At 47.8% G+C, this 25608-nt stretch overlaps 1 protein-coding gene across 1 annotated transcript; it reads right to left on the reverse strand.

Moving 5' to 3' along the window:
* Positions 1-1162: 1162 nt before the first annotated feature.
* kcnb1 (potassium voltage-gated channel, Shab-related subfamily, member 1) lies at positions 1163-25111 on the reverse strand. The gene is made up of 2 exons (XM_047026470.1): positions 24429-25111; positions 1163-4764 (listed from the first exon to the last, which is right to left on the reverse strand). The coding sequence occupies exons 1-2, from the start codon at positions 25002-25004 to the stop codon at positions 2836-2838; spliced, it is 2505 nt and encodes an 834-aa protein (XP_046882426.1). The 5' UTR covers positions 25005-25111; the 3' UTR covers positions 1163-2835.
* Between the last annotated feature and the right edge of the window lie 497 nt (positions 25112-25608).

Genomic DNA, 25608 nt, shown 5'->3' on the forward strand with positions numbered 1-25608 from the left:
ACTGAAATTACATAGACCTTTCTCACCGAAACAACCGCCTCAACACATTAACACATGCACACGCACACATGCACCCTCCACAGAGGAGCACATGCACCCTCCACAGGGGAGCACATGCACCCTCCACAGAGGAGCACATGCACCCTCCACAGAGGAGCATATGCACCCTCCACAGAGGAGCACATGCACCCTCCACAGAGGAGCACATGCACCCTCCACAGGGGAGCACATGCACCCTCCACAGAGGAGCACATGCACCCTCCACAGGGGAGCACATGCACCCTCCACAGAGGAGCACATGCACCCTCCACAGAGGAGCACATGCACCCTCCACAGAGGAGCACATGCACCCTCCACAGAGGAGCACATGCACACACCGGAAGCAGCTCATCGTCTTCTGAACCAGACTACGCTTTAATCACCAGCTCTTAGCTTGGCTTCCCTATTCCTCTCCTCCAGCTCCTCTTCTCTCTCACACACACACACACACAGCTCAGCCTCTCGCACAGTCATTGCTATTCCTTTCACACCTCAGTTCCTCTCACTCGAATCCAGTTGAGACGAGAGTGAGAGCAATATATGCTACACTCAGGAAAAGCAGCATTCTCTCCATCCTGTCTTCTCTGAGCGAGAGAGAAAGAGAGAGCAAAGGGGCATACAGTACAAAGATACAGTGTCTGTGTTATTACAGTATAGAAGGTCTGTCTTAGTTAGAATCACACGTTTATTGAGAGTGCACTCTGTAATATCCTGTACCTGGAATGTTGGGCTCATTGCTCATTGTTGAGGATCTTGGCACATTCTGTTTATACAGAAGATTGTCTGCCTACATGTTATGTCTGATGAACATACCTATAGGGGGTTGTGTGTGTATCTGTGTGTGTGCTTGGACTGTATGACTGTGTGAGCATGCATACATTTGATACAATCAGACCTTCCACACCCCAATTAGCAAAGCTATGCAACGCTGGTACCAGCTGACAGTGGCTGTCACCATGGAAACTGGTGGTAGCTATCGTGAAGTCTGTATACCATACATGTGAGTACATTTTAGTCTGAATAAGTGAGGTTGTATGTCCCATTCACATTCATTGGTGCAACAACCACTAGACACAAATACATGACATATAACACAATCAAAGCCAATGACCAGGTGCTCAGATGGAAGAAAAGTAAACCTTTTCCCTTTTCCATGAGAAGTCCCATGTTTATAATGCCTTTTTATAAACATTGTTTGGATGACTCAATATTACAACTTGTACAATTTCCTTGAAATTTGTTCTCTTGAATGATACTCATCCTTGCTATCCATTTTTCTGCCTGTCTCTGTTTTACAAACTCTTTCCCCCATCATGAATGTAATCTCTTTGGCTGACTTAATGCAGTAAGATGAAGCATGAGGATTGCAGCAATATCCTGGACTGTATCTATATGTTACGTAATGTACACACACTGTAAACATTACCACAGTCTTCATAAAGCACAATAAAAATGAATTCAAATCTTAACATTTCTTCCACCTTTCAAAGATGACTTGAAAGCACCAGATTGGTTTACGTAATATTGAATATTTGAGAAGATTTAGCTTTTTTTTTCTTTTTAAATGTGTCAAATGATTTTAATCTGTTTGTAATCCCAACTATTGCTACAGTACTCAGGTCTCCTTGTGGAGGGTTTGTGGGGTTTGGAGGCAGCTTCTTATAGTAATACTCCAGTGGCCATCGTAATGAAGACTTGTTCTCCTGAGAACCTGATAGTCACAAACGCCAGCATACTTGTGCAACACCCACAAAGTACATGTGTTGGACTTTCCTTTTATGTAAGAAGAGCTCCCCTCACTACGAAGGAGACCTTGAAGGTTGTTCATTCCTGACTTTCATACCTTAGCTTAGACCCTCTGATCTGTGGGGCAAATGATCAAACAGACAATTAAGACAATATTCACAATAAAATTCAGTACTCTACTCTCACCATGAGATCAACATACTGTATCAGAAACAGGACTCATCATGACAGACAGTGGTTTTCCCTAAGAGGAGCTGGAACCAACAATTGCAACATAACTCTTACAGAAATACTTCAATAAATGGTCATGACACAACAGACTAGCTCATTACAGGTTTCTATACATTACCTTATTTTCTCTATATAAAAATAAAATCAATTAGGTAGACAATCTTGTATTTTTACATAACCTTTCAACACAACTACCTTTCCACGCACACACACACAGAGACAGAGACGTACACTTACGCATGGACACACACACACTCACACACAAACGCACACACATATACAAACATCTGCTTATGACTAAGGCCAGGTCTGGGGGGCACTAGTATAGTAAGTAAGTAGATTCTAGCTGTCAATCTCATCGGTCATTCCTAGACTACATTGGGAGCCCATTCTCAGTAGGGGGACAGTGGGCAGCTGAGATATACCTGGAGAGGGTGGGTTTGATAACCCTCATGCTCACATTATGAATCTCAAACCCCACCCCACAGCTCGGCTCCCAGGCCAGGCAGCACTTCTCTCTGGAGGCCCTGCACGGTTTCCAGTCTCTGGAAGTGCTTGTTTCTGGGGTGGGTAAGGGAGCTCAAAGGGAGAGGATGGAGGGCAGTGGTTTCTCTATTGTAGTCTACGTTCAGAGTATTTGTTAACCACACATTGCCCTAAGCTGGCTGTGCAGTGGCCCTCTCTGTAAGTTTGTAAAGTGACTCAGCACAGTCTCTCTCTCGGTCTCTCCTCCTCTCTCCGCGACGCCTCTCTCTCGTCCACAGAGGCGTGTATCTCTGCTCCAGGTCTCTCTGGGCTGGGCTGGTTGTGCTCTGCTGTTCAGAGGCTCTTGTCCACGGTATTGGAGTGACCCCTGTCCCCTTTGGATGGGCGAGGCAGCTCAGAGCCCACATGGTTCTCATGTGATGCCCCTCGCGACCCCTCCAAAGGAAACAGGCAGTTCTGGCCCAGCACCCTCTGGGCAGTCTCCAGGTGGTTGATGCCCTTCTGGTAACCGCTGTTGATGTGGCGTTTGGGGCTGGATCTGGCCAGCAGGCGCTTGGAGGGGCTGGTGTCTGAGAGGTCACGAAGGTGCTCTTCTTCGTCAGTGTCGGCATCGATATACTTGCTGATGGAGGAGTCGTGGAAGGTGAACATGGCAGGGCTCAGAGTGCTGCTCTCTGGGGACTTGGGTGGTGTTCTGCTGCTGGCTGTGGTGTAGACAGACACCTCGGGGCTCAGCAGGGAGCGGTCGGACAGAGCCGAGCTGTCTGAGAGAAGAGTGCTGGGGGATCGACCTGACTCTCCTCCACCACGATAGTTCCCCTTGTAGGAGGAGCCTTTAAGAGGGTAACCAGAGTAGGGGCCGAGCCGTGTGTTCTCTGAGCCTACAGTCTTAGAGAAGGGAGTGACCATGGGCTCATGCTCCAGGGTGGTCTGCAGGCCGGGGTTGGCGCTGACCCGCCCGGAAAGGCCTGTGGCAGGGCTGTGTGAGAAGCGGCTGCTATCTTGGAGGGTCAGACCAGCCGCAGGGCTGTGGGGGAAGCGTGGGTTCTCCTGGAAGTCTGCGGCACAGCTAATGTAACTGTCAATGCTGGACAGGCTTTTCATGTCCCCAACCCCTTCGCGAGTTCCGAGTATGGGTTCCCCAGTGCCTGGGATAGCCCCTAGCTCTATCTCATCCCTCTGCCTGCCTGTCCTGGAGCCCTTGTCTTTAGCGTTGAGGTTAGGCTGGGACTGGGTCTTGGCCATCTGGTTGTACATTTCCTCCAGCTTCTGTGCATTGAGTCGCTGAGGGCTGGAGGCCCTGGCCTTGCTAGGGGAGCCTGACTCTTGGGGGTTGAAAGAATGGTTGGAGCTGGTCTCTGACGCAGCCCCCTTGGGGGTCCACTTCCAGTGGCTGGGAGAGAGGTGATTATCTTGTGGCCTCTCAGTCTTCTCCACCACCACATCCATTAACTCTGCACTGCGAGCAAACGCCTCCTTCATATTCATGGAGACAATGCTGCCATTCCTCTTAGCTCTCTCCAGGGCTTCCCGGCGCTTCACAGCCTTCTCCTGTCTCTTCTGCTCCTTGTAGAACTCAGAGAAGTTGTTGACGATGATAGGGATGGGCAAGGCTATCACCAGAACTCCAGCTATGCAGCACAAACCCCCCACAATCTTCCCTAGCAGGGTTTTGGGATAGATATCCCCATAGCCCACTGTGGTCATAGTAATGGTGGCCCACCAGAAGGACGCCGGGATGCTTTTAAACTTGGTGTCATCCTCGTCCTTCTCAGCAAAGAAGACCAGGCTGGAGAAAATCATGATGCCCATGGCCAGGAAGAGGATGAGCAAGCCCAGCTCGTTGTAGCTCCTCTTGAGGGTGAAGCCCAGAGACTGGAGCCCCGTGGAGTGACGGGCCAGCTTCAGAATACGCAGGATACGCATGATCCGGAAGATCTGGACCACCCTCCGCACGTTCTGGAACTGGAGAACGCTCTTATTGGACTCGGTGAGGAAGATGGTGACGTAGTAGGGGAGGATGGCCAGAAGGTCGATGACGTTCAGGGGACCCTTGAAGAACTTCCACTTGCTGGGCGAGGAGAGGAAGCGCAGGAGGTACTCCATGGTGAACCAGGCGATGCAGATGGCCTCTACGTGGGCCAGTTGGGGGTTGTCAGTGGATTGGCCAAATTCATCTGTATCCTGCAACTCTGGAAGGGTGTTCAGAGACAAGGCGATGGTGGAGAGAACGATGAAGAGGATAGAGATGATGGCCAAGATCTGTAAAGCGGAAACAAAAAGGTTATCCATGAGAATGCCACCACCTATAGATTTGAACATGTGTACATTTGATTCGAATAGAACTTCCATCCACCGTCCATTTCCTGTGTCAACAAAGAGAATGTCAGAATACGATGCAAAAGGTACCCATGTCGGGTTCCATGGGTTCCCATTCAGATTTCTATGACATGAGCTGACTCAAGTCTTTGTGTTTGTTTGGTAAAGAGTTTTTGCATTGGGATAGGCTAAGAATAATTATTAATTCATAACCCACTTATCTGAATACAATTGCTTCCTCACATGAGTAAGCATTACAATGAAAGATAATGCTAAGCAAGCAAAACAGCAAAATACGACATTCAGTTCAAACCAAGTACCGGTATAGCTCAAAGTATGAATAAAAATGATTCAAATGCCAGCAAAACTGAATTCAAAACAACCTACAAATTCTGTATTCAAATGTAAATATATGCTAATTCTGAACTGGCTATGTATTTTTGGCACCGGTTTAGAGTTGATAAAGTCTTTGACCACATGTTTTGCATTTTCAAGATCATATGGATTTGCATGCGCTGTCAAGTATTTGGCTGTGAAGGTTACAGTAATACAGTGCCCTCCAAAAGTATTGGAACAGTGAGGCCAATTCCTTTATTTTTGCTGTAGACTGAAAACATTTGGGCTTGACATCAAACGATGAATGTGAAACCAGAGATCAACGTTTCAGCTTTTATTTCCAGGTATTTACATCAGGATCTGATGCACAAATTAGAAAATATCACCTTTTTGTTCGAACCCACCCATTTGTCACGTGAGCAAAAGTATTGGAACATATGACTGACAGGTGTGTTTTGTTGCCCAGGTGTGTCCTATTACATACATTATTCAATCAATAAATACCACTGAATGTCTACACTCAGGTTCAGATTGGGTAAGATAGGTTTTGTCTATGCAGACTGTATTCAGAGGTGAAAACAACATGAAAACCGGAGCGCTGTCTTTGGGTGAAAAACAAGCAATTGTGAGTCTTAGAGAAGATGGAAAATCAATCAGAGCCATTGCAGAAACATTGGCCATAGCCAGTACAACCATTTGGAATGTCCTGAAGAAGAAGAAAACTACTGGTGTACTAAGTAACAGACGTCGAACAGGTAGACCAAGGAAAACATCAGCAGTTGATGACAGAAACATTGTGAGAGCTGTAAAGAAAGACCCTAAAACAACTGTTAGTGAGATCAGCAACAACCTCCAGATGGCAGGAGTGAAGGTATCACTATCTACTGTTCGCAGAAGACTTCATGAACAAAAGTACAAGGGCTACACCAGAAGATGCAAACCACTCATTAGCAAGAAGAATAGGAAGGCCAGGCTGGAATTTGCCAAAAAGTACAGAGATGAACCTCAAAAATTCTGGGACAAAGTTTTATAGACTGATGAGACAAAGATTAACTTTTACCAAAGTGATGGAAAGGCTAAAGTTTGGAGAAAGAAAGGAACTGCTCATGATCCCAAACACACAAGCTCATCTGTGAAACACGGTGGAGGTAATGTCATGGCTTGGGCTTGCATGGCTTCTTCTAGGACGGGCTCATTAATCTTCATTGAGGATGTAACACATGATGGCAGCAGCAAAATGAACTCGGAAGTCTACAGAAACATTTTGTCTGCCAATTTAAGGAAAGATGCAACCAAACTGATTGGCAGAGCCTTCATCATGCAGCAAGATAACGACCCAAAACACACTGCCAAAACAACAAAGGAGTTCATCAGGGGCAAGAAATGGAAGGTATTAGACTGGCCAAGTCAATCTCCAGACTTAAACCCTATAGAGCATGCATTTTACCTGCTTAAGAGGAGACTGAAGGGAGGAACCCCACAAAACAAACAACAACTGAAAGAGGCTGCAGTGAAAGCCTGGGAAAGCATCAAAAAGGACGAATGCAAAAGTTTGGTGACGTCAATGGGTCACAGACTTGCTGCAGTTATTGAAAGCAAAGGATTTGCAACTAAATATTAAGTCTTATTCACTTAAATATGTTTTAAGTATATCTGTTCCAATACTTTTGCTCACATGACAAATGGGTGGATTCAAACAAAATGTGATATTTTCTTAGTTGTGCATCAGATCCTGATGTAAATACCTGGAAATAAAAGCTGAAACGTTGATCTCTGGTCTCACGTTCATTATTTGATGTCAAGCCCAAATGTTTTCAGTCTACAGCAAAAATAAAGGAATTCGCCTCACTGTTCCAATACTTTTGGAGGGCACTGTATGACCGTGATCCAATAACCTTAGTGATTTAACATGAGGTTGTGCGGTCAGTAAGCCACTCCTCGAGTTCATCATGTAGCTCCAGCCTACCACTCACATGCCTACACTGTTGTCTCCACAGCCCCTTTATCTTCCACTGAGGAGAGCATCTCAAGGTGGTGCTGGAGTCAGAACGTCACCATCACAGGCCTGAAGGACACAGATCCCAATGTTTCTCCTTGTCTCCCAAGTGGGCGACAACAACAGAGCTACTCTGTTGTTCTTCAAAAGTTCATTGTATTTGTTGAAATAAGGCAACATGCTTTGATAGATAACTTTGATGGATGTCTAATGGTTTTATGCTTTACATAGTGCATAATATGAATACTGATGGTGAGTATTGTGATTGATATTGCCCTGTTTACCTGTCCATAAGAGACCCCTTATGGAGAGACTCCTTGTGTCGTTAATCGTGTGGTAAACTGCACACAAGGTCACGGGGGAAGCCATTGTCTGATCAGCTATCCAAGCTCAGGATTACTACTAGACAACACTCAGCTATTATTATCCTTAACCTGTCCTGACTGACTCCCTAAACGCTTGCCACAGGACTCCAGCCTCACCCTGGGGACGAGGTGTGTGTGTGCCTGCCCTGGTAGAAACAGGAGAGAGGAGTTAGCCGTGTGTGTAAATAGAATTAAAATACAGGTGGCTGGGGATTCTTCATGTACGTACACAGTGGTGTTTACAGGACGGACAGCCTGTAATGGCAACAAAACTGCATTCGATTTTCATACAGTAGAACTATAGTACCCGTACTAGTATATAATTGTACCTAAAGTACTTTTATCATTTTAACTACTGTATAACTAACTTGATAATACTATAAAGTTAATGATTCAGAAAGGAATAACTAAAGAACAGATGGCGAGCAATAGGCCTGCTACTATGAATCCCAGCAGTAGACGACTAAAACAGACAGGGGAGCACATGGAATTAGGCCATACCTCTCCGGGGAAAATGTGAAAGGGATGGCAGCAGAAATAGGGCAGTGGGAGGGGTTGTTAGGATATGACTGACATCATGGGCCTTGACAACAGCCTCATCATTTTGCATACACCCCAGGAGTGAATGTGATGGCCAGAATGGCTACCTTATTCATGACCAATCAGAGTTTGAACATGCTGTTGCCATAGCGTCACGGCAGAGGTGAATAATGACCCTATCTGTTTATCTCGTCTTTCCCTCCATTTTCCCTCAGCAACCTCGTAGGAAATCTGCAGCTTGAATCAGATGCCCCCAGAGCAGGGAGGTGCTTGGACTGGAGACCCGGCACCGCAGCTCAGAAGGGGTGGAATTGTAAGCTGCCTGTGGTGAATGGTGATTTATCATGCTAATCAACATTGCAGATTGGCTAGGTACATTTAACATCAGCTTGACAGCTGTGGTACAGTAATATCCATATTCAGTTTGAGAGGGTGTCCTGGTGAATCAACAGCCAACAGGTTCAAAGGATACAGCAGGATTTATAAACAGATTATCAACACACAACAAGAATGAAGATAAGGGAGGAACATCACAACAACCAGATACAGAGTTGTCACTGTGTGTTTGTGTGTGTATCTAAGGGACCATGCTGCTAGGTACAATTTGGCTGTGTAGGACAGAAAAGGATCGAGGTAATAGGATTGAGAAGCTATAAAAAGGTTGCTAAGACAGGGAGTTTAATAATAGCCCACTGGTGCTGTATAACATTGTGGTTATGAGGTCACGTTCCACCAGGAAGTTCCCTCTGCTCCATGGCCCTGTCACTATGAAGAATCCCCACTACACACCTCTTTCTCTCTCTTTCTCTCTTGCACACACACTCCCTCTTTCTATCTTCTCATTGGCTGGTGGACGGTCGGGCACAAGTTGTTAATATTTCCATTGAATAAATTAGCACTGCTAAGGCCATAAACCAGTGCCATTGATCATATATTGCACATGTTACTAATATGACCAAGAGAAAACTTCCATATCTCAACTGCACACAAAAAAAAACTGCTCAAAGGGAGAGACCTGATTGGATTAACCTAGAGAACCACTGATTGTAATGTGTGTGACATCAAACAGCATTATGAACTGAGGAAGCACTCACTATGGACTCTGAGGTAACCAAGATAAAAAAAATGATGGTGGATGCCAAAAGGAAACCCTCATATGATTAAGTGTTTAGGCGTGTGTTGTGTTTGTGTGCATTTGACTGTGTAAGTGTGAGTGTATAAACTATGTTCTCCTGTTAAGGTTGGAGTCTGACATTGACATAGTGATATACAGTATGAGTATGATGTCTTAGCCTTATTGATAGATTGTATACAAACACAGAAGAGACAAATAAATCACATCATTCACTTTTTGTCAGGATGTCGTTTCAATCATTTTTATCACAACACCTAAATGGGCTCTTGGTTAAAATGGTACTGACTTTACAAACCCCATTATGTCAGATGAAGTAATCAAATCAACAAGACAAGATTAGAAGGATAGAAAGGAGATCTTATAGAGAATAAAAGAAGCAGGCCCACAGACACAGAGAGAGTAGGAGTTCTCTGCCTGGAGGCCCTGATCTGAGGCTGACACATCAGATTGACAGGACCCGCCGCCATGCAGACACAAAACAAACCCGGAGCCCAATCACGTCTGCTGGCACACAGACCCATGTCGGTACACACACACTGTCTAACCTTGAATCACATATAAGGTCGTACCAACCCCCAGTCTGCTGTTTAAGAAGATTCCCAAGACACATTTAGTGTGAGAGAGCAGAAAATACACAAAGGGAATGAGTTGTGTGCCAAGAAACATTCACTGTGTTTTTGGAGAGCACACGAAGAAAGCAGAGGAGACGACCAGTAATGGCTGACTGTGCTTATTCCTTTCCACAACTAAACAAGTCATCCTAATTTGCTCCAATTTCCTGCTCTTGAAAGAAAGACTGTCTTTCACTCTCTATGGGTATCTCCATAGGAAGGAAGAGCTGTAACTAAATACAAAACACTCTGTCAATATCCTTTCACGTTAAAGTGAAATTGTATTAGCACCTAAAATATTTTGTTATTTTTTCAGTCTCTTCATGCACTATAACTCCTAGCAAGTAGTCTTTTCAATGTGTCTCCCCGTGACCTGGTTTTGTTTTTAGCATCGGCCCAACAGGACCGAGAGTATGAATCATCCTCTGGTCTATGTTGATCCATGATGAGTTTGTCAGGTTATCAGCTTGTCAGCTTGCATGTTTCACTGCACCCAGCCACCCTAAATTAAACCTTGAACTATGAACTTGGGATACAGTAGAGACCTCATAAATGAATCATCGAATACTTTATCAGTCCCTCATAGACATGGGTGAGGCCAACAGGGGTTTGCTTTTGGAACAAAAAGCTACTGAAGTGTGTCTAATTCGGTCTGTGTTCAGTCACCCTTGGTGTTCAGTGCTGCTCAGGTGAGAAGTGAACGCCTTGGAAAGTGTGTTGTTGTTCCGGGTGGTTCCCACAGGATCTCCCAGCGTCCCGGTGCTCTGCCCAGCCTTTCCTTTGCAGCCTTTCCACTTGAGAACTTGCTGCTCCTGTTCCTGACAACCCTGACACCCTTGAACTCACACCGGAGCTGTGTGTGTCTGTGTGTGTGTCTGTGTCTGTGTGTGTGTGTGTGTCTGTGTGTATCTAGCATGGTCACTAAGTGAGTGAGACCTCCTGACCTCAAGCTATGCCAGTGTTCCATGGGCCCTGGTCCTGACCAGTGGGACATCATGCCACACTTTCCAAGGCAGGGCTGCCAGACGCAGTCGTCATGACAACCCCCTTGAAGCTCGACAGGAGGTGGCTATGTGGAGCGGCTTGTGAAAAGCAAGTCTGACAGTCATTCTTCTTGTCTGCCTCTTTCTTCTCTGTGCTACCTCGCCGTCCAAGCCCTCTGTCCACCTTACCCCTCTCACATGATTGTTCCTCTCCCTACAGAATACACATCTGTTGTTGTTATAAAATAGATCTCTTATTGTCATGGATGCTATTTACTAAAGCTTAAAGGATTATCCCTGCTGCTGGTCTAAACAGCTCTGTGACTGTCTGATATGGATTGCTTTAATGACAGTGATGTTAAACATTGACATAAGTCAGATAAATGATCATTCAGACATCCTATTTTGAAATGGTGCAAGCAGGTGTCAGTGTTCAACCTCTGGCTGCGGTTGTTCCAAACCTGGAATGTAAATGTCAAACATTAAATAAGATACCATAGATATCCATTTGGATTTGCCAGCGATTTCTCTCTAGACTATCAGTGTCTTAAACCACCAGAGTGGAAAGGAGAGCGTCATGTTGAATAGTTCACTCTTCATTCTCAATGAAGCAGGGCTCTGCCTCCCTGCCTTTCTGAAAGAGATTGGGTTTCCATGGAGACGGGAGGGGACTATCTTCTACATTTCCCACAGCATGAAAGGTTGAAAACACACACCCTCAGATACACACACACGCACGCACACACACTCACACACTCACACGCTCACACACACACTTTCACAAACACACAAACTCACACTCATAGTCACGCATGTTGTGCACGAAAACATCAAAATAATAATAATAATCATGGAACAAGCGTTATCAATGCATACAGACATGTATGCACAAACAAATACACACACATATACACACAGGCTTATATACACACAACAAACTGGCCCATATCATATCGCCTTGGCACCGCCCCACCTCGAAAACAAACACACAGACCAGCCCATAAACCAAATAGGAGCTGTGACCATGGCGCTGTGCATGCAGCTGTGTCAAATAGCCCCAGAGATGGCAGCTGTGATAAACTGAGTAGCTGTCTTTTCTCCTTATGTCCCTCTCTCTTCCTTGAAATTTGTCCTCTTGAATACTCTTCATTGCTATGCAGACAGACAGATTGTTTATATTTACTTCATCCCCCCTCTCTCTCTCTCTCTCTCTCTCTCTCTCTCTCTCTCTCTCTCTCTCTCTCTCTCTCTCTCTCCCTCTCCACATCCCTCCCTCTCGGTGTGTACTGCTCCTCCACACCCGGCCAAGGCAGTGTGTTAGGGATGTGAGCAGGTGACTGGGCTCTGACGAGGACCATTCATCTAACTCAATGAATCCCACCTCGGCTCCTCTGTCTCTCAATTATTCATGCATCTCATATGAGGAGGAGAATCCAGACTCAGCTTCTATATTTAAACCCTGGCCGCGCTTGACAAGTCTTATAAATAGGACCAGCATAGGACCAGTGTGGTGCTTCTGGTGGAGACTGACCCCCATCTGGAATTGTGCTTTGTCGGTCAAATACTTACAGGAAGCCCATCCACTTTACCACACAAGAATGGATGGTCCAGCAGCATTCTGTCTGAAACACTGTGTGTGGACTTTCACACTTAACTTGCTTCCTGGTTGTGCCATGACCATTACTCCTCAACAAACTTCAGAGTGCCATTCTACCCCTGCCATCCTGCTACTCACTTACCTAAACACTAGAACAGTGTTCTTGTTGCACCTGAGGGGAATTATAAACATCAAACATCTGCATTTGCTCAGCACGGAAAGACACGCACGCAAGCACAAACACACACACAAACGTTCAAATAACACCAAGCCTCGATGGAAGACAGCTGCAGGTCTTAGCATCATAGAAGTGACAGTTGCTATGGTGACAGTGACAGTAGGCTTTGGCACAGAAAAGAGAGCGTGTGTGTATCTGTGTGTCTGTGTGTGTGTGAGGGCGGGGAAGGGAATGAACAGGAGGGGGTTCAGAAAAACAAAGTCACAACAAACAAAAGAAAGCAGTCTTTGACTGAGGAAGATGTGATGGTTACTCACTCGATTCAGCAATAGGAACAAAACACTGCTTAATCACAGAGAATGTCAGCATCCCAGTCTCTCTTTCTCTCTCTTTCTCAAACACCCTTTTAAAGGTGAGTCGCTCGTTACGTCGATGTGAACATCTGTGAGAGTTGAAAGGACAGCCTAAATAATACTTGGACCTCAATGCGGTCCAATCTAAAAGTGAGCAGATGCCATCATTTGAGAACTTAATTCTTAGAAAGATCCAGTATGGGGAAGCCCAAACCCCCAGGCATTCCCTGGCAGTTTCCCTTAATCTCTTTAAGAGCGTAGGAAACAGAGAGACAGATTAGCTTGATGTTGTAACATGGACAGACTTTAAGCAGCTGCTAGACTGAGAGGAGTGAGCACTGTCACAGTCCGGAACATGCTAGAACTCCAGGCTCTCAGCAGTAACTCCGAAGCTTAACACTGGAACTGGTAGTGCATTACCAGTCGAATACAGTCATTACTGGGATAATTAGTGGTTGTCCTATAACCCAGGAGAAGTCAGAGAACATGTCTGACCTACACCTGCACAGCAATTACTATGCCAATGAATAACGTTCCAATGGCATGTGTTTGATAGTGTGTGTGTGTGTGTGTGTGTGGGGGGGGTGGGGTGTGTATGGCAGTTCAAGCCTGTGTGTGTGGGGGGGTGGGGTGTGTATGGCAGTTCAAGCCTGTGTGTGGGGGGGTGGGGTGTGTATGGCAGTTCAAGCCTGTGTGTGGGGGGGTGGGGTGTGTATGGCAGTTCAAGCCTGTGTGTGTGGGGGGGGTGGGGTGTGTATGGCAGTTCAAGCCTGTGTGTGTGGGGGGGTGGGGTGTGTATGGCAGTTCAAGCCTGTGTGTGTGGGGGGGTGGGGTGTGTATGGCAGTTCAAGCCTGTGTGTGTGTGGGGGGGTGGGGTGTGTATGGCAGTTCAAGCCTGTGTGTGTGGGGGGGGTGGGGTGTGTATGGCAGTTCAAGCCTGTGTGTGTGGGGGGGGTGGGGTGTGTATGGCAGTTCAAGCCTGTGTGTGTGGGGGGGGTGGGGTGTGTATGGCAGTTCAAGCCTGTGTGTGTGGGGGGGGTGGGGTGTGTATGGCAGTTCAAGCCTGTGTGTGTGGGGGGGTGGGGTGTGTATGGCAGTTCAAGCCTGTGTGTGTGGGGGGGTGGGGTGTGTATGGCAGTTCAAGCCTGTGTGTGTGGGGGGGTGGGGTGTGTATGGCAGTTCAAGCCTGTGTGTGTGGGGGTGGGGTGTGTATGGCAGTTCAAGCCTGTGTGTGGGGGGGTGGGGTGTGTATGGCAGTTCAAGCCTGTGTGTGGGGGGGTGGGGTGTGTATGGCAGTTCAAGCCTGTGTGTGTGGGGGGGTGGGGTGTGTATGGCAGTTCAAGCCTGTGTGTGTGGGGGGGTGGGGTGTGTATGGCAGTTCAAGCCTGTGTGTGTGGGGGGGTGGGGTGTGTATGGCAGTTCAAGCCTGTGTGTGTGGGGGGGGTGGGGTGTGTATGGCAGTTCAAGCCTGTGTGTGGGGGGGGGTGGGGTGTGTATGGCAGTTCAAGCCTGTGTGTGGGGGGGGTGGGGTGTGTATGGCAGTTCAAGCCTGTGTGTGTGGGGGGGTGGGGTGTGTATGGCAGTTCAAGCCTGTGTGTGGGGGGGGTGGGGTGTGTATGGCAGTTCAAGCCTGTGTGTGGGGGGGTGGGGTGTGTATGGCAGTTCAAGCCTGTGTGTGGGGGGGTGGGGTGTGTATGGCAGTTCAAGCCTGTGTGTGTGGGGGGGTGGGGTGTGTATGGCAGTTCAAGCCTGTGTGTGTGGGGGGGTGGGGTGTGTATGGCAGTTCAAGCCTGTGTGTGTGGGGGGGGTGGGGTGTGTATGGCAGTTCAAGCCTGTGTGTGTGGGGGGGGGTGGGGTGTGTATGGCAGTTCAAGCCTGTGTGTGTGGGGGGGTGGGGTGTGTATGGCAGTTCAAGCCTGTGTGTGTGGGGGGGGTGGGGTGTGTATGGCAGTTCAAGCCTGTGTGTGTGGGGGGGTGGGGTGTGTATGGCAGTTCAAGCCTGTGTGTGTGGGGGGGTGGGGTGTGTATGGCAGTTCAAGCCTGTGTGTGTGGGGGGGGTGGGGTGTGTATGGCAGTTCAAGCCTGTGTGTGTGGGGGGGTGGGGTGTGTATGGCAGTTCAAGCCTGTGTGTGGGGGGGTGGGGTGTGTATGGCAGTTCAAGCCTGTGTGTGGGGGGGGTGGGGTGTGTATGGCAGTTCAAGCCTGTGTGTGGGGGGGTGGGGTGTGTATGGCAGTTCAAGCCTGTGTGTGGGGGGGTGGGGTGTGTATGGCAGTTCAAGCCTGTGTGTGGGGGGGTGGGGTGTGTATGGCAGTTCAAGCCTGTGTGTGGGGGGGTGGGGTGTGTATGGCAGTTCAAGCCTGTGTGTGGGGGGGTGGGGTGTGTATGGCAGTTCAAGCCTGTGTGTGTGGGGGGTGGGGTGTGTATGGCAGTTCAAGCCTGTGTGTGTGGGGGGGGTGGGGTGTGTATGGCAGTTCAAGCCTGTGTGTGTGGGGGTGGGGTGTGTATGGCAGTTCAAGCCTGTGTGTGGGGGGGTGGGGTGTGTATGGCAGTTCAAGCCTGTGTGTGTGGGGGTGGGGTGTGTATGGCAGTTCAAGCCTGTGTGTGTGGGGGGGTGGGGTGTGTATGGCAGTTCAAGCCTGTGTGTGTGGGGGGGTGGGGTGTGTATGGCAGTTCAAGCCTGTGTGTGGGGGGGGGGTGGGGTGTGTATGGCAGTTCAAGCCTGTGTGTGTGGGGGGGTGGGGTGTGTATGGCAGTTCAAGCCTGTGTGTGGGGGGGTGGGGTGTGTATGGCAGTTCAAGCCTGTGTGTGGGGGGGTGGGGTGTGTATGGCAGTTCAAGCCTGTGTGTGTGGGGGGTGGGGTGTGTATGGCAGTTCAAGCCTGTGTGTGGGGGGGGGTGGGGTGTGTATGGCAGTTCAAGCCTGTGTGTGGGGGGGGTGGGGTGTGTATGGCAGTTCAAGCCTGTGTGTGGGGGGGTGGGGTGTGTATGGCAGTTCAAGCCTGTGTGTGGGGGGGTGGGGTGTGTATGGCAGTTCAAGCCTGTGTGTGTGGGGGTGGGGTGTGTATGGCAGTTCAAGCCTGTGTGTGTGGGGGGGTGGGGTGTGTATGGCAGTTCAAGCCTGTGTGTGTGGGGGGGTGGGGTGTGTATGGCAGTTCAAGCCTGTGTGTGTGGGGGGGTGGGGTGTGTATGGCAGTTCAAGCCTGTGTGTGTGTGTGGGGGGGTGGGGTGTGTATGGCAGTTCAAGCCTGTGTGTGGGGGGGTGGGGTGTGTATGGCAGTTCAAGCCTGTGTGTGGGGGGGTGGGGTGTGTATGGCAGTTCAAGCCTGTGTGTGGGGGGGTGGGGTGTGTATGGCAGTTCAAGCCTGTGTGTGTGGGGGGGTGGGGTGTGTATGGCAGTTCAAGCCTGTGTGTGGGGGGGTGGGGTGTGTATGGCAGTTCAAGCCTGTGTGTGGGGGGGGTGGGGTGTGTATGGCAGTTCAAGCCTGTGTGTGGGGGGGTGGGGTGTGTATGGCAGTTCAAGCCTGTGTGTGGGGGGGGGGTGGGGTGTGTATGGCAGTTCAAGCCTGTGTGTGGGGGGGTGGGGTGTGTATGGCAGTTCAAGCCTGTGTGTGGGGGGGTGGGGTGTGTATGGCAGTTCAAGCCTGTGTGTGGGGGGGTGGGGTGTGTATGGCAGTTCAAGCCTGTGTGTGTGGGGGGGTGGGGTGTGTATGGCAGTTCAAGCCTGTGTGTGGGGGGGTGGGGTGTGTATGGCAGTTCAAGCCTGTGTGTGGGGGGGGTGGGGTGTGTATGGCAGTTCAAGCCTGTGTGTGGGGGGGTGGGGTGTGTATGGCAGTTCAAGCCTGTGTGTGTGGGGGGGTGGGGTGTGTATGGCAGTTCAAGCCTGTGTGTGTGGGGGGGTGGGGTGTGTATGGCAGTTCAAGCCTGTGTGTGGGGGGGGGTGGGGTGTGTATGGCAGTTCAAGCCTGTGTGTGTGGGGGGGTGGGGTGTGTATGGCAGTTCAAGCCTGTGTGTGGGGGGGTGGGGTGTGTATGGCAGTTCAAGCCTGTGTGTGTGGGGGGGGTGGGGTGTGTATGGCAGTTCAAGCCTGTGTGTGTGGGGGGGTGGGGTGTGTATGGCAGTTCAAGCCTGTGTGTGGGGGGGGTGGGGTGTGTATGGCAGTTCAAGCCTGTGTGTGGGGGGGTGGGGTGTGTATGGCAGTTCAAGCCTGTGTGTGTGTGGGGGGGGTGGGGTGTGTATGGCAGTTCAAGCCTGTGTGTGGGGGGGGGTGGGGTGTGTATGGCAGTTCAAGCCTGTGTGTGGGGGGGTGGGGTGTGTATGGCAGTTCAAGCCTGTGTGTGTGGGGGTGGGGTGTGTATGGCAGTTCAAGCCTGTGTGTGTGGGGGTGGGGTGTGTATGGCAGTTCAAGCCTGTGTGTGGGGGGGTGGGGTGTGTATGGCAGTTCAAGCCTGTGTGTGGGGGGGTGGGGTGTGTATGGCAGTTCAAGCCTGTGTGTGGGGGGGTGGGGTGTGTATGGCAGTTCAAGCCTGTGTGTGTGGGGGTGGGGTGTGTATAGCAGTTCAAGCCTGTGTGTGTGGGGGGTGGGGTGTGTATGGCAGTTCAAGCCTGTGTGTGGGGGGGGGTGGGGTGTGTATGGCAGTTCAAGCCTGTGTGTGGGGGGGTGGGGTGTGTATGGCAGTTCAAGCCTGTGTGTGGGGGGGGGTGGGGTGTGTATGGCAGTTCAAGCCTGTGTGTGGGGGGGTGGGGTGTGTATGGCAGTTCAAGCCTGTGTGTGTGGGGGGGGGGTGGGGTGTGTATGGCAGTTCAAGCCTGTGTGTGTGGGGGGGGGGTGGGGTGTGTATGGCAGTTCAAGCCTGTGTGTGTGGGGGGGTGGGGTGTGTATGGCAGTTCAAGCCTGTGTGTGGCCCACAGGAAGGGTGCTGCAGACAAGGTGAAAGTCCTCTAGCGCCAACGGTCAAGTGCCCTCTCGGTTCTCTCTCAATCAGGCGTTGACTTGATTAATGTTTCTCTCCTCCTATTCTATTTTGGTACACTAGGCCTTCACACTTTCGTCAAGGTCATTCATACACCTAACCAATCCTTCCACCGGACAGCAGTCCCCCAGTGAAGGAGGCTGTGACACCCCGGGGAGAGCGGCTCAACTCCTTGCCCTGTGAGGTCTGATTGGTAGCTGCCGCTAGATTCCGTGTGTCTATTCAGTGTTTAGACTGCTGCTGTCTTGTAGAGGGGCCCTCATCACAGTCATCACAGTCATGGTGACATGGCCCTTCTGGAGGGCTGAGGAGGTGGGAGCCCTCAGGGCCAAGCAGCTTTAAACTAGGGGCATGTATCCCCCCCCCCCCCTCCCCCTCTATCCATCACATACCGGTTCACTGAGAGGAAGTTCCTCAATATGTCATACCAAAGAGACACACACACCACACACACACACACACCACACACACACCACACACACACCACACACACACCACACACACACACACACACACACACACCACACACACACTACACGCACACTCATTATCCTTCCTATGTTGCCTGTTCTCAAGAAATATTTTTTTCATGCGCTGCTGTCACTTCATCCACAGATATTCTTGTCAGGAGTTGGGAAGAACCTCACTGGTAAATGAAACTTGGTCCATTGTTATACAGTGAGCAGGACTGACTTTGATCAACACTCGTTCTCAGATTAGCCTTCACTGATCTGGGATAACGAGAACAAGAGAAGAAAAGTTTCTTTAGAGCATGCTAATTCATCCTGGTTCATTGCCACTGAAGATTATTTGCAGGGAGGTAAGAAATACAATTTGAACTCTAAATCACCCTAGGTAAGTCTATCCACTTGTCTGAATTACACTGACTATCAACAAGTCGTTCAGTATCTCTAGGTAAAAGCATAATATTTATTCCACATCAGACTATAGACTTGGTAGAAAGGTAAACTTCAATTAAGTCCTCTTTAGTCACCCTGAAAAATACGTGATGGAGGAATTGGCCATGGCCAAAAATACAAGGAAATCTTCTGTCCCTTTCTGTTCATTTGAATGTGAGAAATGTGTTCCTGAATTTTTCCACTGGCAAGGAAAATGAAAGAACATGCAATGCAATGAAAACATCAGTGTTCTGAGGCTGGGCTTGAGGTGTTCCTGTGCGTGGATGGTTTGGAAGCTGTAATTCATATTACAGATGGACTTTACACCTCAAACTGCTCATTCAGTAGTGGCATCACCCTGGAAACAGATGTCAAACTCCATGGCAACTGCACTTACAACATTGGAGATGCACAAAGATGGAGGCAAGTTGAGCTATGGGAATACTGTGGAACTGAACAGAGGAACTAGAACCGAATGATCTTTTTTCTGACAGTCGATTCATGATCTCTAAATGTGGTTCAAGTCATGACATACATGTATGTTCATGGTCATTGTTCAACAATGATAAGAGTACGGGGATATGAAAGAACTGTACACACCTGGACTCTGTCTCTATCTCTATGAACCACTGAATGCATGTGTTCTTTATTACATTTACATTACATTAGAGTCCTTTATCTATCTCTCGTCTTCTCCTTTCTTTCCTCCTCTCCCTGTGTGTGCCAGGGGGTATGTCGCTCATTGCCCTGCATGAGAATTCCTAGTTGAACAGTGAACAGGTTAAGTGGCTTGGCTTTAGCTGGGCACGTCTCCTCCTTCCATTCACCCCCCCTGATCCCGTCCTCTCCCTTTCAGCTCCGCCCCTAACCGCCCCCTAACCTCCCCTAACTGCCCCCCACCCCGTAAACACAAAACCAAAGGACCACAACTCTCAGCTGTTGGTCTCCTCAACCCACCTACACAACAGGAGCTGAATGCATCATTAGGCTGTGGTCGAATGAGAGCCCGGATAAGGGCAATACAGCAGCTGAACTAGAGTCAAGTAATTATCTGTGGAAACCTAGGTTCTTGTTGGGCAGTGGTGTGTGTGCTTTGCTAAATTGCTAATGTTTGCCCTAATGGAGTGAAGATAGCGAAATAAAGGAGGTCTCGAGAAAGGCAATTCTAGTAACGTGAGAAAGGCAAAGACAATCTGAGGCTGAGAAGGACAAAAAAAGAGTAAACTAGATATTGTAAAAATAATAAAACATTAATAATAAATAAACCCATAACAATAATCTAAATACTAATATTGAAATAAGGACATGAAATATGAGGACATATATTGTAGAACATTTTGTACTGGAATGCAAATCCTGTAAACCATCCCCATCCTACACTCACACACACATACACCACAAACACACACACCACAAACACACACACACCCCTGTGGTTTTCAGTGTCATGCAAGGATAATTGAGGATCTTAGCATATGTGTGAAAGACGAGAGCTATTTTTATACTGGGTGATTTAGCACAGTCACAGGAATCCATTAGCTTAAGGGATGTTGTTTCACTATTGTAGTGTGTGTGTGTATGTGTGTGTGTGTGCGTGTGTTTGTCTATTTATCTATCTCTCTGTGTGTTTTGGGGTGAAAAAAACATTGAGTAAGCAGGTCAAAGGTCAGATTATTGATCAATAATTCATCATTAATCGATAACATTTCAGTGCTACAGTGGCTGATACTCAAGCCTATGTATTGGACCTGGACACAGAAGAGCTGGGTTATATGATGACCTGAGAGGAAGAGTCTTAAAGGAAGTTCCAGTGTCAACATGAGACCACCAGGAAACCTCAGAGGTCATGTTGCCCTCTTCAGAGATGGGTCTGAGGATCTGATTTCAGGCCTGATTTTAAGGGGACATCAGCACTCACCAGGCAGGCGTGTTGATGGCAAAACGCAGTGACAGGCGTGTAGAGCCATTGCCACAAAAGCAATCATTGCAAGGGGGTACTCAATCTCTGTCCACAAATGATGCAGGGCTATATCTCTGGCGTCTATCTCTATCCCACAAAAGGGCAGAGATAGAGACACAGGCAAACGGCCTGGAAACACCATCAGTTAGGACTTTCCTTTTAGACCCTATCAGCTGTAAATTCACTCTTCAATAGTCCACCATCGGTCTGCTGTGTCCCTCAAAAGATAGCAGTCATCGAGTTCTCACTGCTATATTCTTGAAGGGAACCAAAGTAGATGAAAGGCTTTAATGCAGGACTGTTTGTTTGTTTGTTTGTTTCTACTTCTACTAGCTTCCTACTGTACGATTCAAGTGTTTTTTCCTTGGAGTCTTAAACATTTATATCACTGGGATACTGAAGATAGTCACACAAGTTGGGGTTGATCCCCTATCAAAGGGACTACTCATCCCAAAAAAATCTTCACCTGCTTGACAGATTATAAATGATCACATATTTGATTGCTTCTAATTTGCCAGCTGTCAGAGACAATCTGTCGACTCATGGTTGATGTCAGTACAGGCCCTGTGTTGGACTGACTTATGAGTCAGTGAAGACAAACAGCTTTAATTTGTCATCTAAAGTACGACATTAGAAAGGCATAATTGTAATTTGTTGCCTTCCCACTGACGCACAATGCCAGTTGACAGCACTGTAATTTGCAATTCCCAATGTTTAGATGCAGAAAGGACAGAATGACAGTGCCACTTTTATTCTGCCTAGGTTTGTTTATTTGTTCTGTTAATTGCTCTGAGCCTATTTTTTCCTTTGCCTACTTAGCCCTTGTGTTACTCAGTACATTTCCCAGATTTCCTTTATTAATTATTTATCTCCCCTTTATTTAGTTTAATCACAAATAAAACAGGTTCAGGGGTATTAACTGGATGACATTGCCATTATCAATCAGACTGAGCACTGAGCACAATCAGTGGCTCAACCCTCCCCTCTCTGGATGCACACTAATATAAAGAAATCACCTCCAGTTACGTAGAGCAGTCAAGCCACAAGTCACATCACAGCAGGAAACATAACGTATTTCATAATAAGATAGAACCTCTACTCATTCAGTCTACTCATGTCTACAGATTGTCAGTCTACTGTTGTTTATAGTCAATCTACAGCTATCTACAGTGTCTCTAAAGCCAGTCTATATTCACTGTAATATTTACAGTCAGTCTACTGTGGTCCACAAGCTGTCTACGCACGTCTCTAGTAAGTCTGCATCACATTCTTTGAGGTTTACGGTCCATCAACAATAACAGAAACAACATGGAGTTTTGTAATCCAAGACCATAGCTTTCCTGCTGTACTATTCTCCTCTGATTCAGGCCTAGAGGTACGGTTCTGTTAATGTGAGGCTTGTCTGGGTTCGGAGCAGACAGTGATACACTGATATGCCAGCGGTCAGACACAATCTCATTGTGCAGCAAGGCCATAGACCCAAATCTGATTTGAGGCCGAGGCAGACAGTACTAGGGCTGAGAGAGAATGTGAACTGGAGAGAAGCTTCAAATTGGGCCTGGAGTCTCATGAAGAATAATTAATATGACATTTCCCTGACATTTAGTTGAAGGTGTAGTGGAGGAGCCTGAGGAAGGAGAAGAAGGATAGGGTGGAGGTAGAGATAACATGGGGAGAGAAACAGTAAAGCAAGCACACGGTCATGTACCATATGGTGTACTTACAGGGAATGCCTGTGCAATTGTCTGACATTATGATAGAAAAGTGGTCATATACCATATGTAGATGTTTATTTGTATGGCCACAGGCATGGGTTTAGGAAGCACACACTCATGCACACACACACACACACACACACACACACAATGATATTCCTGTTGCCTGGAGACGGGTATTCCTGTGCTTGTCATCACCAGTGACCATCTGTTTCTAGGCTGTTGCATGTCCAATCCCACCACTGGCCTGGGAGAGGAGGAGCACAGCTGAACACAAACACAACACAGCAGAGCCTCAGCACCATCTAAACCTGTGGTCCAGACTGGACCAGAGACTGGACCACTCAACTGCACTGCAGTTTATCACAGTACTTTGAAAAAACCTTGGACAACGCTCTATCAAAGCTTTTAGTAGTTTGGTTTGTGGTTTTACAGTGCATTGCCCTTTTAGGCTAATTAGTAATTGATAAATGCGGCCACTTATTGTGCGGACGCTGCTCTTTTCCCTGGCACACAGGCTTGCCAGAGTAGTCTCGTAATGATACTACTAAAGAAGTGACAGGAAATCACAGTGTTAATGTTTATCTGATGGGAAGAATTGCAGGCATTGAAGAGTCGTTCACTCAGAAACAACCTACTGTATTGCACATTGATGATTATCTATATTTATTTAGATATGGAATTGTTATATGATGTCACCGAAGATTTCCCCCCAGCCTAACCTGTATAGCGTCTTGTTAATCGAGGCATATTTGTATAGGAGTCTATTGAGAACCGTCGTCCCAGTGCTACAGCACCACAGAATGATCCTAACCATAACATGATCAGCATTGATTTAGCATCTTCTTCATGCCTTTGATGCTTCTCTGACCGACTTACTGAACTCCCCCCAGTCTGTTAGTGATGTAGTGGGCAGGACGCTTCCACATGAAGACTGTGTTCACTGTGAAGCATCATCTGACATGAACTAACCACTCAGAGCTTTCATACTATTTCCAGTGTAAGCTGAGTACCTCCCAAAACAAGGCGGTGTGTTCCATTTAAAACGTAATTAGCCGTGTTGGAGGGAGACAGCATTCTCTTTGATCCCCCTGGTCCAGCTCAGACGAGAATGATCAAAGCAGGCCTGTGTCTCTCTGAGGGAGAGAAAAACGCTGCTCTGCTCTGCACTTCTACTCTACTGTGCCCACTCTACTTTATTCTTCTCTGCTCTGCTCTATTAAATTATGTTCTATTCATATCGGGTGTATTCTTCTCTGCTCTATTCTACACTCTACGCTGCTATATTCTACTCTGCTCAGCCCTGCTTTGCTGCTCACTACTTTATTTGTCTCTGCTGTGCTCTAGTTTGTTATATTCTACTTGCTCTGCTTTACTGTACTCTACTCTGCTGTGCTCTATTCTGCTGTATTCTACTCTGTTCTGATTCGCTGTACTCTACTTTACCATAGTCTGCTGTAGCCTATTAAACTAACAAGTCCCTTCTCCAGGTCCTGCTAAGCCTCTGTATACAGAGGCAAGCTTACTGTACTGAACGTCCGGCTGTAATCTCCACTGTATTGATAAAAGACTGACCCTCCCCCTGACATCACCACAGAGAATGACATGAGTGGACCTCAGATTGTCTGCTTTACACCTGAACACACGAGGCAGCGGGTTTCACCAATATATGGCTCAATCAGCGTGACTGTGTTTGTTAATCACAAGAGGCCAGGGGGGTTCAGTTTAGACAAGACTTTAATGTCAAAGCCATTCTGCTCGTGATTGTTAATCCACATGATGAATCAATAATGCCAGTATGTGGTCATCTACCCTCATAAATGAAACCAAAGAGTTCTGTCTCTCTTGCCTGCTCTCCCACAACACATGGGGAGCCAACAAAAGACAGTGTTAAAAATAGAGGATCAGAAACTAATATGGTACTTGAATTGAACGTCACTAGACATGGAGTAATACTAAGAATGTTTACCTTGGCTGCAACAGACGAACTGGGTTTTTCAAGAAGGTCCCAAAGTTTTTTCCGTTTCTCAGCACAACATGTGGTATCGAAGTCTTCACCCTCTCTGTCTTTCATGTTGTCCGCCTCTCGTTTGAGCTCCTCGTTCATCTGTTCCTTCTTTTGATGGTATCTGGCCTGGCAACAGGACTCCAGGTAGATCTCGTCGATGCCCCAGTAGTCCAGTTCTTGACTGAAGGACAAGGCGCACATCTCTTCCATCATGTGTAACTTCCCCGTGCGGTAGAAGTTCAGAATGGATGTGAAAGCCCCGGGGTGTCGGTCAAAGAAGTACTCATTTTCGTCCAAGTTGTAGTCATCGCATATCTCCATTAACGAGTCGTGGGTGTTGCAATCCCGTAATTTCCCTAAACGGGTTCGCGGTAACCTATCCAACGTTCGCCACAGAACCTCGTGTGGAAGCCCCCCTACATTCAGTCTTACCCGACGGTAGCATGACTTGCTGCGGATGATGTCCACCGGCTCAGGTGGAAGCGACGAAGTCGATCTGGAACCAGCTTTGTTCAGCTCCGCTGAGGATTTCTCCATATTTTCAAGTGATGGGTGTACCAAAAGTTAACTGGTCCAACAGGCAAACTCCGAGGATCAGTTAGCCTATAGTAGAAATTAGTTATAGTTTTTTCCCCATTCTTGAGTCTAGGGAACAGAGAGGAGAGGATGTCAACAACATATGCGTAAGGGAGCATAAAGCCCAGTGACCTACAGTCAGAACATCTCTGAAGCCATGCCATAGAGCTAATCTTCTAATCAGAGGAGCGAATGGATAATTTAATCTGATCTGAGACCGAGGGTGCTATCCTCGCTCCCGCTCAATAGTGGGTGGGGACGCGCAGACAGGAGAAAGTAAACGCGGCACCAAGTGAGCGCTGTCCACTCTAATGGTGCTGAAACAACATCCAGCGCTGTTCATTCGCACTACCATAGAACACCCTTCTGTGGGGAAAATCTGTGCCTGGCTTCAACATTTATCATTGCATACATGACATTGCTCAAAGAAGTCAATTGTCTAATGCAAGCCTTATTTAACAATTACTGTAGCCTTTGCTGAAAATCCCATTCAGTACGCTTGCTCTGTAGAAAAACCGTGGATTGGTCCATCCTAAAAACCTGTGGCCAAATGCGCATTATGGAG

Source organism: Hypomesus transpacificus, chromosome 9, assembly GCF_021917145.1.
Source record: "Hypomesus transpacificus isolate Combined female chromosome 9, fHypTra1, whole genome shotgun sequence".
Classification (NCBI taxonomy): Eukaryota; Metazoa; Chordata; class Actinopteri; order Osmeriformes; family Osmeridae; genus Hypomesus; species Hypomesus transpacificus.